The sequence below is a fragment of the Gallinula chloropus genome, assembly GCF_964237585.1.
Source record: "Gallinula chloropus genome assembly, chromosome: 3".
Lineage (NCBI taxonomy): Eukaryota > Metazoa > Chordata > Aves > Gruiformes > Rallidae > Gallinula > Gallinula chloropus.
In genome coordinates this window covers 27361420-27378546 of record NC_140087.1, presented here as the reverse complement: position 1 = coordinate 27378546, position 17127 = coordinate 27361420, and the positions used below count along the sequence as shown (strand labels likewise).

Below are 17127 nucleotides of genomic sequence, written 5' to 3'. Positions count from 1 at the left end.
CCATTCTGATTTTGGATTCACACTAGCATGATGTCAAAGTTGTCACCACTGCCTGCCATAGGTGAGCAAGATAATGATCCCTCTGGTTTGAATGGTAAGCGACAGACGGCAAGGAGTGTTTCTAAACACGAAGCGTTTAATTGCATTCATAGTGTCACGCTATTTGTCCTTCAAATCCTGTGTATGTATTTCTGAGGATCCAGAGTATGTCAACATTAAAAACCAAAACCATCTGACTGGTTCCCTATGACTGTTCAATGAATTTCCTGAAGCATGCTCATCGGGATTTTAAAAAAGACGGCTGTGTTATACTAGGACTAACTTCTGGCAACTGGATTTACTGGCACCAAAGAAAATGACAGTTCTTCACTAAAGTACTGATGACATGAGGACTTGTGGCTTGCTGCCTTTCTAAGACAGGCTGTGACCACTAAAAAAAAAAAACAAACCCAAAACCCCATGCACAGTTGCTCACACTCCCAGTTGTTTGGGTTTTTTTAAATAATTCTTCCTACTGGCCAAGTGCACCGTTAAGCAGTCCCATCTGTTCCACTTTGCTCTGTGGACTGACGAGTGAGGTCTCTGTTCCCCCACACTCTCAGTCCTTTTCAGACTCCCCCCTCCCCACCTCTCTCTTACCCTCAGTCACCACCCTATGAAGTCTGATGAGTTCCTGGTAACAGGGTCTCAAGCGATTGTCTTCAGCACATCCTGACTTGTGGAGCTCTGATGAAGAAGTCCCCCGACTCGTCTGTGTGGGCAATCCACAGAACTGTGGTCTGTCTGTCACTGACAAACACTTCACGTGGGTTCTCTTCCTAGACAAACCATTTGTCCTTGGATACAGACAAGGGCCACATCCATCATTAACCTCAGGGTAAGCCATGGCACGCACTCACACTCAGTCAAGTTCCAGTGCAAGCTCAGGTCTTCAAGATGCAACGATTTCCCCACAGAAAATTGTTACATGAAGCATGGGATGTGGTGGGACAGTTATGGGCGGTGAAACCTGAAATGATAAACGGTTTTAAACCTTAGAATTACATGATTTCAACTGACAATGACACCAATCCTCACCCTGCTCTCACAGCTGCTTACTTTTGTTGTCTGAACAGAATTATTCCTGATTTCCCTGGTCTGTGTGGGATTAGAGTCAGCCCTATCACGCTGTCTGTCTTTCCTTACAAGAAAACCAAACAGAGCTGTGGTGTGTCTCGGGCACCTACGTATGTCTGTCTGTCCATACCACTAACCTCCTACAGTGGTCCCTGCCTGGCAGTTTTGCTGAGGTCAACCAGTGCTCTTCCAAATACTGCGTGGGCATGGCCGACAGGAAGACTAGGTATGGGGGTATGTCACCTGCTTTGGGGTGTGGGGAAGAGACTAACTGTATGAACTGGAACTGTGCTGAGCCTGTTGGCCCCAGCACCTGAGAACTGTCTCCAGCCTGGTCTGTTTGCCAATATAGATTTTGCCACAATTGCATCTACTATTTGGAGACCCTTCCAGTAAACCAGAAAAGCTTTGCTAAACCCTAAAAAACTAACATTTCTGGTTTTTAATCCTTATGCAACACGAGGCTAATAATTTTGTACTTTTTTTTTTGTTTTTAAGCAAGTGACAAATTTTACAGCACTGCAGACGCTGTCTTCCTATTAACGGCATCCAACTATGGCACATGAAGGGCTAAATACCCCTCACTGGTTTTTAGACTTTTAGGTAGGGCACATACGTCACTCCAGATTGCCTGTATGATGGAGGGGGAGGTGGGTTGCTCCAAAGCATGTCACTAACCTTTTCTAGAATAAGTTAGGAGACAACAGCAATTGAAAGTCTAACTCAGCTTAAATGTAACAAATCCAAGCAAAAGGGTAAGAAGGGCACCTCTATCAGGTACTCAACACATCCATCACCAGAATTCTAAATTTCAGTTTAAGTGGCTTTAAAAATGTATCGATCCATGAAGTAGTAAGAAATGCCATGACTTCAAAAAAAGCCTAGGTAAGGATGTGCCCAACACAGCAGATTTGCATACACTTTGTTTGACACACTTTCTCCTAATGGTTCCAGAGAAGAGAAAAGAAAGTAAGCCCCACATTACCCCTGAAAGGTGGTAGGGTACAGTACAGGGGCACTTTCCTCAAATAAAGGAAGTGTACACAAAAGCTGACGTTCACCAGTACGCAGCTCGTCTGCTAAGTGAGGGGGGAGCAGAGCACCACAACAAAGTCATGGGGGGGGTTGTATTTGTGTGGAACAACGATGTGTTGGGCTCAATACAGCATTTCCATTAGGAGCAATTTATAAACAGCTACGAATATCCTCTTCCCAAACTTTCATTTATTTCTCTATTTTTAGAAATTCAGTTTCTAGGATTCTGGAATGAAATAACAGAAGGAATCAGTCTAAATTACTAGAAGCAGAAAAACACTTCAGTTGGCGGTCATTACAGGAAATGATGAACAATGAAAACCAGTGGTTTTTTCTTTCCCAAGCTTAATATCAAATTTTAACAATTCAAAGATATTGTAAACACTGATTGTAATATTGTCTTGTGTTGAATAGTAAGAAACTGTAGGCTATAAGCTATTTTTGTTTAAGCAGCTTCCTTGTTGCCTTGTTAGACCACAGAACTTTACGAATAAGCCTTTGTTAGCCAGCTGCCAACGCAATTGCCTTTTGCTTTGTATTATCTCAGTGATCCCCTAGAAAAAAAAATAATTAAAAGATAAGTAATTAATTATCTGGCCAGAGACTTTTGTCTATGGCTGTCTTAAATCACTTTGTTCTATCAATCCAAATGTAGTGGTGAACTGGATAATTTTTAATGAGAGGTCCCAGAAGAAATGGAATCTCTTTTTATTTTCAAAATTGCAATTGACTTAAACCATCTCCATCTAATTCTGCTCTTAATTAGCTTTTTCTAGTGTTGCTCTGCTGACTTCTGTGTAGTGGGTCCATAACCTGGCCAGTGGGGAAAAAAAGGAGGATGGAGAGGGAACAGAGTGTGCCCGATCTCCCTCAGGTTGCAAGTCTTCCAGCATCCTATAGACTCATTGCCTATATTTATCACAGTTTGGTTGTACCTATTTTGCACTCAATTTTGCATGGCCCTCCTAAAAAAAAATTATTCACTTTTTAACTGGTTTGTCACTGAGATTTTTGGTTCAGCTTTCAAGAACCCAACTGTAATTAGTGTCAAAAGTTTTCAGTTCTTGTGAAAAGACATCTGATTCTTTTTGTATGACTCATGCCTAACTGTACTTACGCTTCTGTACTGCAGTGTGACCCAAAAAATGTAATGGTGTAAGCAGGGGCTTGCAGCCAGGTTTCTATCCCTGCTCATATTCCTTCTCTCCCTTTGGACACCCATTATTTTTAAAGTAGTATTTTTATATATTATGGAGCAGATTTACTGCCTACCAGCTGAAGAGAAAATGACATCAGAAGTCAAATGAAAATATACACTTCCATGTTTGAAAAGGGCATTTTCTAATGGTCAGAATGAGACACTAGATTAAACCCCTGCCTCCTTGTTCATGTCCTGGCTTAGGCTTGCTGTCTGTGAAACTGGATTGATTTTTAAAAAAAATTATTTATTCATGTCATGTCTAGACTGAAGTGAGGTTACAGTATTATTAAAAAAAATAATTAAAAAAATCTATGTTGAGGTAAGAAAAACCCCCACCGAAGCTGTTAAATCAAGCAGTGAACTAGGAGATGCCAGACATCACCAAACACCTGTCTCCCACTGTGAATTTTCCTTGTGAGAGTCTCTTTAGTTTGAGGATTCACTTTCACTTCTTGGATCCTGAGCTGGATTGAAACAGTAACATGAAAAGGAAGGGACCCGGTCTCGGGAAATGGTTTTCGCTTGACTTAACTCTGTGTGGAAGTGAAGACAATAATACCATGTGTGCAGTATCTGCTGGTCCTCACAGCAAGTTCTGCTTGCTGGTGGCAAGCCTCAGCTTTTATAACTTCAGAGGGTACAAAGGGATGCTATGGAGATGGCAGAAAGTGCTTCCTCTCTCCTAGGAATAACTGCCAAGTCTGAAGTGTTGCTATGAACTGTGTTGTCCAGGACAGAGAACAAAACAAATCCAGATTAAAACACTAGAAGTAGCAGACAAGGAATGGTAGAATCTATCTTGTTCCCCTGAAGCTGCTGCCAGGAGCCTAGAAAGTTCCCCAAAATTCCAATGAGCTTTTCTGAAGTTCAACAAATCACCTAGTTTTCAGTTATCAAACACATCTACAAAAATGTATACTTTGATGAGCAAGGGAGTACTGCCAGAGGATGTCCTTTTTTGTGCTTGAGGACTGTTAAATTAATCTGGGAGACATGCAGAGTCCTTTCAAGGGATTATTTTTTTTAGATTTCCCAGTCTTTTCCCATGTAGCAACTGGTCCACTGCTGTCACAACCACTGCTCTATCCAGTACCCAACTTCAGGGATGGCCTTGCAACACCAAGAATCCCACCAGAATCAGTGGTGGGATTCTGGGGCACTCAGAGTAGGAATCTATGCAAGGAGCCAGTCATGACACAATGGCAGAGGACTTGCAGAAAGGCAGAGGGTTGCTGCCATACTCATCTCTCCAACTTAGGCAAGAAGAGGAATTCACTCACCTGGTAAATTGCCGACTTTCCTCATGTACTTCCATCTCAGTGCTTTTAAATTCATTCAGTTCCTTCCGTATTGCTGCCTAATAAACCACAATGATACAGGCAGCCGTAAGAAATAGGGTTCTTGAGAAAAGTAAAGAGTCTGAAAGGAGCCTGGCCCTTCTCTCACAGCGTGTCCCTGTTTTCCATTACCCCCCACCGGGGTCTGCAGCTCTCACAACTTTCTGACCATCAGCACTGAACGGCTTTTTTCACTTGCAGCCATTTGGAGCAGTAATGCACTACAGAGAGACCCACAGCATCAAACACCAAAGAAACACCAAATCTAGTGCAATGGGTGAACCCTACCCCCACCCAGATATGGCACCTACTTCAGACAAAAAATGGGCAAGGACTATGGGTTACCCTGACAGCTGCCTGCTGAGTACGCAGCCTCGAGGGGACTGTATCTCCAGGCACAGCCCCGAGGAGCTGGTGGGTCCCGCTGCCTGCACAGGCACTGTACACACACTGCAGGGGCCTTCTGTGCCTCCCCCCTCTCCAGAGACAGGGCTTTGGGAATGCAAGGCAACAAGCCTTTTTTTTTTTTTTTTTTTTTAAGTGGAATTAGTCTCTTGGTTTGATTAGTTTTATGTAAAATCACATGAAGTACCCAGGCATTTCAGGGCTGAGTTTTCAGTTGGCAGACAGTAAAGAACAGCAGGAATTCAGTGCACTTCGTAAATGCTTTGCTGCTTATGTTAAAAGAGTGATAAGTAATTTACTTCATCGAGTAACAAATATAATTTCTAAAATATTCTACTATATACTATAGGTGCTTCTGTTTCTATGCCATATGTTTCCCTACCTTCCTTGTGAAATGAAATGGTAGTTCATCCTTACTCTTTTCTCTCACCATTTCAAATAAACCCAGGACTATTTCATTAATCCCTGAATAAATCTGACCTGGTGTGCATGCCTTCCAATGTAGAGCAGACAAGCAGCGTGATAACATTATAGCATCACCAGACTGCTGACTTACAAATGTGAAACTTCGTTTTAAGCAGGGGATGGTTCTGTCCAGCCACGCCAGCACGCTTACGCGAGGCTGCTGCCATAGCTGGGAAAGAGACAGCTATTCCTGAGCACCAAATCAGCAGCAAAGACACCAGAGCTCCAGCTCTGTAATACACTTACAGTACAATTTTCGGCTCCCACTGGAATTAGAAAAATTACCTCCTTGGGAAAAAAAAAAGGCAAGGGAGTTTCTAGGCACCCCATGGTCTTTGTCTTTCTGAGGCAAAGGAATCGCTTATGTTTGACTTAATTCCGTGTGGAAGCGAAGACAATAATACCATGTACGCAGCATTGGCTGTTCGTCACAGCAAGTTCGGCTTGCTGGTTGCAAGCCTCAGCCTTTATAACTTCAAAAGGTACAAACAGAGGCTGTGGTCAACAAACATGGGGCTCATGGAAACAGCTGTGGGTGCCTGGTCACTGCAGAATGAATTAAGATGAAAACCTGCTACCCTAAACTGGGTAGGAAAGTCACTGTGTGTTCGTGCAGTCTACCTTGGTTGGACCTAGGTGAAAGTGGAGGTGCTGGGTGCTCTAACCTCCCACAGACTGCATGAGGACCCGAGAGTGCTCAGCACCTCCCAGAACCAACATCTACAAACACGTCTGGGTACATTTTTATTGTTGCAGCCTTGGGATTCTCCTTTGATGGTCAAATGAGCTGCTATTAATATTAAAATAAAAGGTGAAATGAAATTAGTGCTTCACAATTCTTAGCTAAAAAACAGGGGTTCTTGCACATACCACTTTTCATGCCAAGCATATTGCATAAAAGTTGGTTCTGACCCAGTGGTAAAAGGGCCAGTGCCTTCTCGTACAGAAATCCCAGGGCTTTCCTTAGATCAGGTGGTACAGGAGGCAAATGGGAGAGTACCTCTGACTGAACATTTTTTTGAAAAGAGAATCACAGACTCAATTGTCTCATCCTTTATAATTAAACCTAGGAACTATTAACTGCAGCAGGTTGAGGGAAACGCCCCCAAGAAGGTGTGCTGTGTGGGTATGGTCACCTCCCACACTGACGGCTCTGGCCAAGAACCGTTAGGAGGATGGAGCAGCTTCAACCTTTTTTAACTCAAACAAGCTGCAAGAGTAACTCTCGGTGACAGTGCCGTGGGCTTCTGCCTGCAGAAACCTTCCCTGACTTTCACGTGTCGTGGTTGTCTCTGCTAACAGTGTGCACCTGGCTCAGCAGGACATTCTGGCCGGAGCTGCTCTAACAGAGGTGGAAAATATCCTCCTCGTAGGCACTGAGGTGGGTTTTCTAGGCTGCAAGCAGTAGATGCAGAGCAGTGCCACAACAATCTTGCTGCCTCCAGCAGAGGTCATTCGTGCTGCTGGTGGCAAGAGAATGTAAACCAGAGGAAAGCCCTTGGCCAAAGTGACTGACAACAGCACTTTTTATATAATCTACGTGTCTCTCTTACCTTGTCTGCAGGAGTTAACCTGGCCCAAGGCTTGTCGGCACGTCGGTCATAATCCGGAGAGTCCGTGACCTCCACGTACTCGTTAAATCGAAGGATTCTTCGTGCTTGAAGTTCAGCCACTGTAGGCCTCAGGCTGAGCTGTAAGCAGGGGGCAGAAAATAGTACATTTAATAAGATGAAATAAAATAAAATAAAAGCTGAGGGTGTGATGTAATCTCAAGAGGACTTTAATGGTATTTCTAAATAGGGTCACTTTCAGGTGTCTAAAAAAAGGCATCATCCTGGGAGCACTGCACGGGAATGAGGAAGCAGCACAACCTAATTTCTTCAATTATAAAAATAGTCTTTGTTGGGCAGGTCACAGAGAATCGTGACAGTTATCTCTGGATTATTAATTGTGACTTTGCAACTTCCACACCCTTTACCCCACTAGGCAGTGGGTCCATTTGCACTAACAATTACAGTCTGTTGTGTTCAACTATGCCATTGAAAATAAGCAGGATTTGGAGATGCCTACCTAACTAAAAAGAATTGGTTTTTAACACCTGGGGGTCATTATAATGCCAAACTGTTTCAGTCATCTGACACAATATTCACTTTAATTAACTACGGGCGATCACATCAAGGAAATTGTGTCTATGCAGAGAAGGGCAGACAAGGGACACATATGAAAACCACCCCCATCCTCTCCCAGAACAAGCTCTCCAAGTCAGGGCAGCAGAGCCATAGCTGCTTTGTTTCCAGGGACAGTGGGACAATCCCACCTGCAGCAGCCGAGACCACTGCTGCGGTTAATAGAATGGTGAAGGGATTTCTTGGGGCCACACTGCTTTGCTGCCCTCCCTGCTGCTCTAGGGAAGAGTGCTGCCCTTGAACGTGCTCACAGAGGTAACACCTCACCCCTCTGTCCTGCTTACATGGACAAATACTCAGCATGGGCAGACTCTGTATGCCTTTCCAGGTATGGGAAACTGGACTGATGGCTTCCCCTAAAGTGGACTTGGCTTGTACTGGTTTTAAAACAGGTTTCTAATCTGGGGGTATGCCTGATGGACACCGTCAGTAATTTATGTATATACTGTTTTTTAGAATCTTATAAAAATATTTCCATATACACAAATACCCAATATAAAAAACCACATCATCACCTTTCTACTGAGTCTACGTTTTATTTCTCTTTTGGCTTCCTGTTCCTCTTCTTCATTCTTCTCTGTTTTCAGAAGAGATAAAAAGGAGAGTATTAAAGTATTTTAACTGCACATACGGTATTTCTCTTGGTTAAAAGCTTTAGGACTTCAAATCCTGTCTTGCATTTCCTTATATTCCTGGGTGATCCTGCATGTGCTGCCTCTTTTTGGACTTGACGTGCTCACATTTCTTTTCCCTACCGTCATTTCCCCCGATTCTGTACACATCTCAAGTCAATACTGTGGGTCAGGAACACAGCAAAGAGGAGGCGCCCGTCACTTCCTTTCTGTGTAACAGCAAGCCAGAATCCCCTGAAAGAGATGCTTAATGGTTCAATTACTTGTCCTAACATTAGAGGCACTGCTGCTTTTACTTCCAACATGCCACCTACCGACTTTAGAGTAAGACTCTATTCACAAGGGTCAAGAAAAATGTTTGCTCTGAGTATGTGAATCAGTTGAGTGTCCTCTACTGCTACAGGGCGCAATGAATCCATGACAATTCATTTCACTGCCCTTTGTTAGTGCAAATTGGTTTTGCTACTTCAATATTTTCTCCTGATCTTATAGATGTGGGCATATGACTCAGCACTTGAGCTTTCTTGGGTAAGGGCCACTAGCTAGACCAAATGAAGGAGTACAGCAGAAAATGACGTGGGTTTTTAAATATATTTGAGATTTTAAGAAATTTCCTTGCTAACCAAACTTGATTTCTTGCATGCCAGTGAAAAGCAGGCTTACAAAGGTGCAGTTGTATGGACTCAGCATTTTTTTAAATTGATGTACATTTTGAAGAATATTATTTGCCCTTTCAGCCCACCTCTGATGGTTATATGCAAAGTTGCCTTTGCTGTGGAGAAAACATCCCACCTAGAGCTACTCACAAAATTCTGATTGTGTTTTAGTCATTCTTGGGGGGTTACAGACTCTGCATTGCAGTTCAAGGTTAACTAAAAATTTAAAGGAATTAATTCGTCTGCTGTGGCTGCAGCCAACCTGCACAGGTGAAAAGGCAGTTTCAAATCTGGCACAGTCTGATTTGCCCTGTCTGCTGTGGCCAACCTGCTGTGGTAGCATAAGCAACCTGGTTGCAGGAGGCAACACTGTGGCAGGTCATGGTGTAGTACTTGCAGATTTCCTTTGCTAACTCAAAGGCTCTCATGTCAGAAGAATACCAGGGAAAGGGCAAGAGGAAAAAATGATAAAAAAAGAAAAGGAAGTTACTGTAGGAAAAAGACCAAGAGAAGAGCCCAACACCAACACCAGGTTTCCATCAACAAGATGCAATCGCACAGGCTCGCTGCCAGGATTAGGTTGGATCTCATGTTGATGGTGAATTTACTGAGATACTGGAATGTGGATTTAATTTCCAGTTTATTAATAGCTTTTCTCTTAAACAGTGAAGAAATGGATGGCCTGCTTCCAGAGGAACTGTAAACTGACTAAAACTTAAGAATGGAGAGCTGAAGATTAATCCACATTTAAAATTTTTTTCATGAATATATTTATCAATAAATAAGTTGAGTGTATTTAAGGACTTTTGACTTTAAAAGACAACTCTTCAAAACCAAAAAGCTCTCTAGCTCTTTTAGGACAGGTAAATCATCTGCAGGCTTTTGTTTAAACATACTGTCTTTGCAATCAACAGCCATAGTAATTGAGGTAATTAAACACAAACTATTAATTTGGGGTTCCATCCATGTGGGAATTTTTTGACATAAAAAATGTTGTCCCTCACGAACTGAGTTGCTTAAGTCTCAAATTCTCCAGCAGCAGAGACAGCAGAAAAAATGCAGCTGAACAGACACATCACTGTACTGTTTTTTTCCTTAATTTAGGTTGTAAAATACATTCGTCATTATTCATATTGTGACATTTCTTTGCTACCTGAAGCACTCTATGTCCTAAGAAACAGTGGTAGAATGCTTGCTGTGAAAAAACGGGTTCACACTGCTTAACTTGCACCTTAAGAAACAACTACCAACAGCACCCAAAATACTCTTTTCCTATAGTTTGGGGGAGGATAAAATAACTGAAAAAAGTTGATCCGGACTTTCAGGGAGGTTGAAGGTTTGCTGTCTCTCCCAGGCTGTGAAGCTACCTCCCTGTGGACTGCCGACCTAGAGCACAGATGACTTCACAAAGGGATGGCTGGAAATAAGAAACCACCTACAAATGGGCATGATCAAGGCCATCATCTTAGCTGCTGGGCAGAGGGTCTGGGCAGGTCTGGGAGTGGGCTGTCAAAGGGAGCTAGAAGCCCATCTTTTGGAGGACAACTTCAACAGGAGGCACCAGGAGCTTTTCTTTGTTCCCAGGAAAAGCAGAAGGGGATTAAACCCATGGGGAACAGACAATCTTCTGCAGGAGAGGTCAGGGGACAGGACATGGTTTTTATATTTGTGTTGTTTTACTTCTAGGAATAAAACTCAACAGCTAAAAAAAAAATTAAAAAAATCTGGTGGCTGTTACTAGTATACTGAATCTGCTGCTTGGCAAGTGGTCCCCAGGCTGCAACACTGAGCCCCTCTAACTTGTACTGAAATGTCCAACTTCTCATTCCCAACGTGCTGGGCCCAGTCTTGCCTTAAGCTTGGTGCTACAGCAACACCATCCTGCTAAAAGTTCCTACCGAGGGTATCACCTACAACATACTTCTGTGCTTTTAGGGTAAAAGTTTTGAAAGTTGCCATGGTGAGTTACGAAGATGTGTGGTGCTAAAAATAACATCTCTGGTCCTCTTGATTCCTTCTGGTGGTGTGGAAAATTCCAGCTGGAGGGACACATTTTAGCTGCAGGTAGGAACTGAGTGGCTTGCCCAAACAGGAACACATTAATGCACAGGAACACTCTTCTGACTGCTTTCCACCTTAAAAGCAGATCTAATCAGTGTGATGTGGAGAAAGAAAATATAAACACAGCATTCCCAGCTGCAAGTCCCCTCCTCAGATGTCCCGCTGCTGCTGTGCTGGCAAAGGACAAGCCCTGCGAGCACCCTTTGCTTGCAGGAGTCTCCAGTTAGATCCCAGAAAACTATGGTTTTCCTCCCTCCCTGTCTGCTGTTTCTCAGAGGTCAAACTGGGATTTGACTCCTACTGGGAACAGTTTTGTTTAGCATCACGTATTGTGACCTTTGAGTTAAGCAATCCATTGGGCAAAGCAGAACAGCTTCCCTGGCTTCTATACATTATTGTTCCTCCATCTTTTGGTGCATTAAAACTGGTTACCTTCTGTTCTGTGGGACATTTGTTTTGTAGCAGAAGGGGAAAAGAGAAGAGAGGAATTGCTCTGCCTGAAGACTCCTCCATTCTTGACCAGAAAGTACTCCTGGATCATGAAACCGAACTTTCCATTGTGTCCCTATGGGATTTGCTATGTTTAGACTTCCCTGGGGGCTTGCTAGGGAAAGAGAAAGAAAAGACAAACAAAGTGCTTGCCTCTTGCAGTGCTCTGGAACGCACAAAGCGGTTTCTCTTTCTTGGTTTTACAAGCAAAGATAACCACTAATATTCCTTAACTAGCATCGAGAGCTAAACCCTGTCGTCTACAAAAGCAGTGCTGGCAGGCAGGCAGGTGCATGCTTCAGTGTCCCTTAGAAACACAGGAAAAAATATAGTTGTCTTAGCCCAAAATTCTGGGAAGAATCAAGAGTATCTTTGCCATAATGCCATACTATAAATACTACTGGGTCGAAGCCAGTAGACGAGAAACCTGTCTTTATTAAAAACAGGGGCCTTATCTATTCCTTCAAGTGAGTTATTGTAACTTTGTGTGGGAAGACTCAGAAGTCTGGATTGTTTTATCCAAATCGTGCTTTATAGAGATCCCCCTGCAATGTCTTGCAATCGTACTCCGTCACAGGATTTTCAGTAACTGCTTTATCTGGAAATATTATCAAAACAGAACTTCTTGCAAGACAGATTTCCTCACTAACTGGAAATACCTCAAAAAAAAAAAAAAAGAAAGAAAAAGGAGACTTTTTCTGAGCCTCTTAAAAGATTTGGGCTGAACTTAATCCTGAAGTAAACATTTGGACCTTTACCACTTAACATAACCTCAAAGTCTGGTAAAAATTACTCAACACAATACTTTCCCATTACAGTTTACATATGTGCAATAATATAACACATTCTCCCCATCCACTGCTTAAAAAATAGGAGGAAGGAAGCTTTGTCAAAGGAATCCCAACTTATTCACAAAAGCTGCCTGCAACGACAAAGGCATTTAAGAGATGTAAACATTTCGGAATGATCCACAGGAAGGGAATGCAATAATTTCGATAAATAATATGACTGCCTTCGAGCTGAGAGAGAACTCGCACCCTGAAAGGGCTCTGAGTCAGGCTGTCGCCCCAAACCCCAGCTTGCTCTGGTTTGCTCTTCTTCTTCCAGATCACTATCAACTTGAAATATGCTGTACCTCAGTGAAGAGCAAAAAAAAACCCCAGTTTTGGATTCTCCACGTGCTTGCTGATGACTCTGCATTTTTGGTTTGGGTTTTTTTTTGTGATTTCTAACGCTGTTTCTCAGCCTCTATCTCCTGCTCTCCCTTGCCTGTTTCAGGCAGCCCCCAGCAGCAGCAGGGGAGGACAGCCGGAGGTATGGAGTGCAAAGGCTGGTACACTGCCAAAAGCTCAAAGTAAACAAGCTGAAACTGGAGAAGAAATCTATTTAACTGCTTTCCAGTGCTGAGCTACTTATTGCAAAATCAGTGAACGGAATAAACAATGGCAAAAGGGATGTTAAATACATGGCAGCTTTGTTGCTGGGTTAGTTATCTCAAAATGAGTGAGATGGGGAGGGCAGTAAGGAAGCCCAGCTGGTGCTCCCAGCTCAGTGGCTGTACCAAAGATATTTTTGGGCATGACTTTTCTCACATAGTCCAATATCAGAGTTCATTGTATTAAAAGGGTTCCTATTTCAAATTTTATCTTTATTCATCTCTGTCATCTCCAAGCTAAGTTACAGTCTTAGAAAGTCTATCCATATTATGTGTTGGGCAGGACTCATGAACTGTTTACAAGGGTCTTTAGTGATAGGTCGAGGGGCAATGATTTTAAACTAGAGCAGGATAGGTTTAGATTAGATATTAGGAAGTTGTTCTTTACTATGAAGTTGGTGAGACACAGGAACAGGTTGCCCAGAGAGGTAGTGGAGGCCTCAGCATTCCAGGTCAGGCTTGATGAAGCTCTGAGCAACCTGATTTATTTAAAGGTGTCCCTGTTCACTGCAGAAGGGTTGGACTAGATGACCTTTAAAGGTCCCTTCCAATGTAACTCAGACTATGATTCTATGAGTCCCCTGACCCCTCTCCCATGCACCATAACGCGTGAACTATGCATTTTAATAAGCCATGGCTTTTGAATGCTTGAACAACACTGGGAGGATTTTATCACATGGATGGTTGCCTGAAAGCCAAGAATGGCTATGTCTCCTTATTTGCTGGCCTGAGTAGATGACAGAGTATTCAGCCCATGGGTCAAGTAAAAAAGCCCATTTTCTTTCCTTCCATTAGCATGCTGTACACCAGGGCTGCACGGATCAATTCCAACTTTTCTGAACAGCTGTTGGTAATAACAGCATTATGTACCTGCTCTTTCAGTTCCATCAGGTGTGGAAAGACCTTACACCTAAGGAATAGATGAGGTTTTGCATTTGGTACTAGGTGTGAAAGGCCTCCATGCACATTTTCTTCATGTATTTCTTCTACTTAAGCATCAAGCACTATCTACCCTTGCAGAACGCACACAGGGCTAGAAGAACTGGGCATGGCAACTGTTACAGTATAACATCCATATTATGGAGAGATTAAGAAAGGAAGAAAAAAAAAAATCCTGTTCTGAAGTGTCTGTCAGCCTAAGAACAAACCCAACATAAATTAATGGGACAACAGGTATAGAAGGTAAACATGCAATGTACTTCATGCCTCTGGCCCTGACTGCTTGAATTATAGACTTAAATTTTTTAACAGAGATCATAGAATCATAGAATGGTCTGGGTTGGAAGGGACCCCAAGGATCATAGAGCTCTAACCCCACTGCCACAGGCAGGGACACCAACCTCCAGGCCTGGATCTACGCAAGGTTGCCCAGGGCCCCATCCAACCTGGCCTTGTACACCTCCAGGGACGAGGTATTCACCACCTCTCTGGGCAGCCTGTTCCAGCACCTCACCACTCTCTCTGTAAAAAACTTCCCCCTAATATCTAATCTAAACCTTCCTTCCTTTAGTTTTAATCCATTCCCCCTTGTCCTGCCACTGTCTACCCTTTTAAAAAGTTGATTTCCCTCCTGTTTGTATGTTCCCTTCAGGGACTGGAAGGCTGCAATGAGGTCCCCCTGCAGCCTTCTCGTCTCCAGGCTGAACAAGCCCAGCTCCCTCAGCCTCTCCTCGTAGGGGAGGTGCTCCAGCCCTCTAATCATCTCTGTGGCTCCTCTGAACCCTCTCCAACAGTTCCACATCTTTCTTGTATTGCGGGCCCCGGACCTGGACACAGTACTCCAGATGGGGTCTCACAAGGGCAGAGTAGAGAGGGACACTGAGGGATATTGAGTAAGGATTTAATCAGAAGGAAGACACTCAGTGAGAATGCCTCAGGCAGGTCTCAGTACAGAAGACATTTCTGACAGAAGTGGATACTTCAGCCAGCTTGCTGAAGTAGTTAACATACACCTAATTCACTCTCCCCTGAACACTTCACCTTTCCTCTTTTTACTCTATCTTACAACCTATCCCACCTCTGCCTCCCATTGATATTGCCTCCTGATCAAAGGTAGGCAGAAGTTTAACCAGCCTAGAACTAACTTCTGAGGGGTATCTATGCCAGTCCTGATCTTTGGGACCACCTTCAAGAAGAGGGATTGTGACAAGCAAAATCTGGCATCTTGACTATACGCAACCTTCCCAGCTAACATGACAGGTCAGGATCTAGTGCTGGCACGTTACTTTCTAGAACATAATTTTCCTCCAGTTACAGCTCTAACACTAGAACAACAATGACAGGCTTCCATATGACTCCAACATATGCTCACTCTAAATAAATACTAGCTGAAATCTGAATAAAATACTTACGCTTCAGGATATTTCTTTGCTCTAGCTCTTCAGTTGTAGGCCTCTGGCTGAGCCTCCTGTGAGAACAAAGAACGTGACTAATTTAAAACCAGATCCAACCAGATCCAAGTAACACATTTGGATTTGTTACATGTCTTAAAAGGTGTTTCTCATATGGCCATGCTACTCTTTGCTAGCAGAAGGATTCAACAACATGGGTAACCTCCAGGCCCAGTTATAATACCCGTGCATGTTAGCTCAGTACCGAGTGGCCAGTTGCTTTAAAGGCTGTACTACTGCCACTCGAACACATAAATAACTGGTGCTTGCACAGTATTACAGAAATTGCACCAGCAAATTAAAATTCCTCATTTACAGGTATAATTTTATGAAAGAGTTCAGAAAACTTTTCTCAGATATTTTAAATGCAAATCATTTTTTAAAAAAACAATATAAAATGTGCATTCCTCACTGATTTGTGCATACAATGCAAATGGGAGTTTTAATTGAAACTTTATTTTATTTAGTTACCTACATGTAACAACTGGCATTAAAAAAAAAAACCCTTGTTACTGCTGTTTGCTGGCCACCACACCAGGAATTTTTAAGGAACTGGCATCAAATGTGGTTGTGATTTGTGGCAGGAGCACAGCTTTGACACACACAGATGTTGCCTCCTGCCACCAAAGCCAAGCTTCCCAGGGAGCATGCCAGCTTCCTGGCAGAACCAGCAATGTCCCTGAACAAGGAATTCCAGATGGGCAGGGACCTCAGCAGCTTCTGCAGTTCAAGCTCCTGAGACAGCACCAACAAGCAGGATATGACCACCAGAGCTGGGATTCAGTCAGGAAGGCAGTGATAACAACCATGGCACTTTATCAGCAGAAGAAAAATTACCCTTGGGATCTACACAATAGTTATATCATTTTTACAGTTAAGGGATAAAATAAATGACCAAACCAGCCAGCAGGTTCACAGAGCAACTCAGCTCATCTTCTATGTGTTGCTGCAGGGCTGCTGTACCCGGTACTGGGGCAGCACGGGCTGGGCTACCCAGTATCTTGAAATCTCCAACAAACACAGGACATCCTCCAAATCTGCCCAGACAACATTTCTGAGCACAACGGAAACATGGGCAGGTCTGGGAAAATCCAGGCATGTTGCAGTCTGTTCTCAGAGACTGTGAAAGCCAAAATCAGTACTTCTGGGGATTCTTTTTAAAACAGCTTATAAAAATTAAGGGGTATTTTTTATGCCATGTTCTCAAGTCCAGTAAGAATAAGTAACATATCTCATAGCAGTTAAACAGCATGAAAAAGACACGTCTCAGAGGTGGGGACAGTAAAACTGACCTACCGAGTCAGAATCCCTCCTTTCATTTTGCTAGAACCAGCACATGGATAATGAAGGAGTTAGAGAGCAGGAGGAGGATGGGAAGGGCCAGGAGGGGTGAACCTGCCAGGCATGCTCCATCTGTCAGAAACTACTGCCCCATCCAAGACAGTGATATACAAGTGCAAGTCCCTGCTAACCAATTTGAGAACAAGCTTGAACCATGGCACTGATGATTCTGGAGTCACTCTTTTTCTCCCACTTTTTTTTGTTTGTTTTTTTGGTTTTGTTTTTGTTTTGTTTGGAACCAAAAAACCCCAAAACCCAGAGGTTCTCAGATTTGTTTCCTGAAGAACAAAAATGTATTATTGACATTTTAAATTTCTGTGAGAAACAAAAATACTTTTCCCCCCCCCCCCAGGCAGTTGCACCACGAAGATCCTGCAC

The 17127-nt window shown here is 43.2% G+C and overlaps 1 protein-coding gene across 1 annotated transcript in view; it reads right to left on the bottom strand.

The window, feature by feature from the left end:
- Positions 1-724: 724 nt before the first annotated feature.
- PHACTR2 (phosphatase and actin regulator 2) overlaps positions 725-17127 on the bottom strand; it is a gene marked incomplete at its 5' end in the record, with an annotated part of 140842 nt that continues 124439 nt past the window's right edge. Inside the window, 5 exons of the mRNA XM_084262404.1 lie at positions 725-1009; positions 4633-4709; positions 7113-7250; positions 8261-8322; positions 15370-15425. Of these exons, the coding sequence (XP_084118530.1) occupies positions 994-1009; positions 4633-4709; positions 7113-7250; positions 8261-8322; positions 15370-15425 (349 nt within the window). The 3' untranslated portion in view covers positions 725-993. The remainder of the gene's footprint in view (positions 1010-4632; positions 4710-7112; positions 7251-8260; positions 8323-15369; positions 15426-17127) is intronic.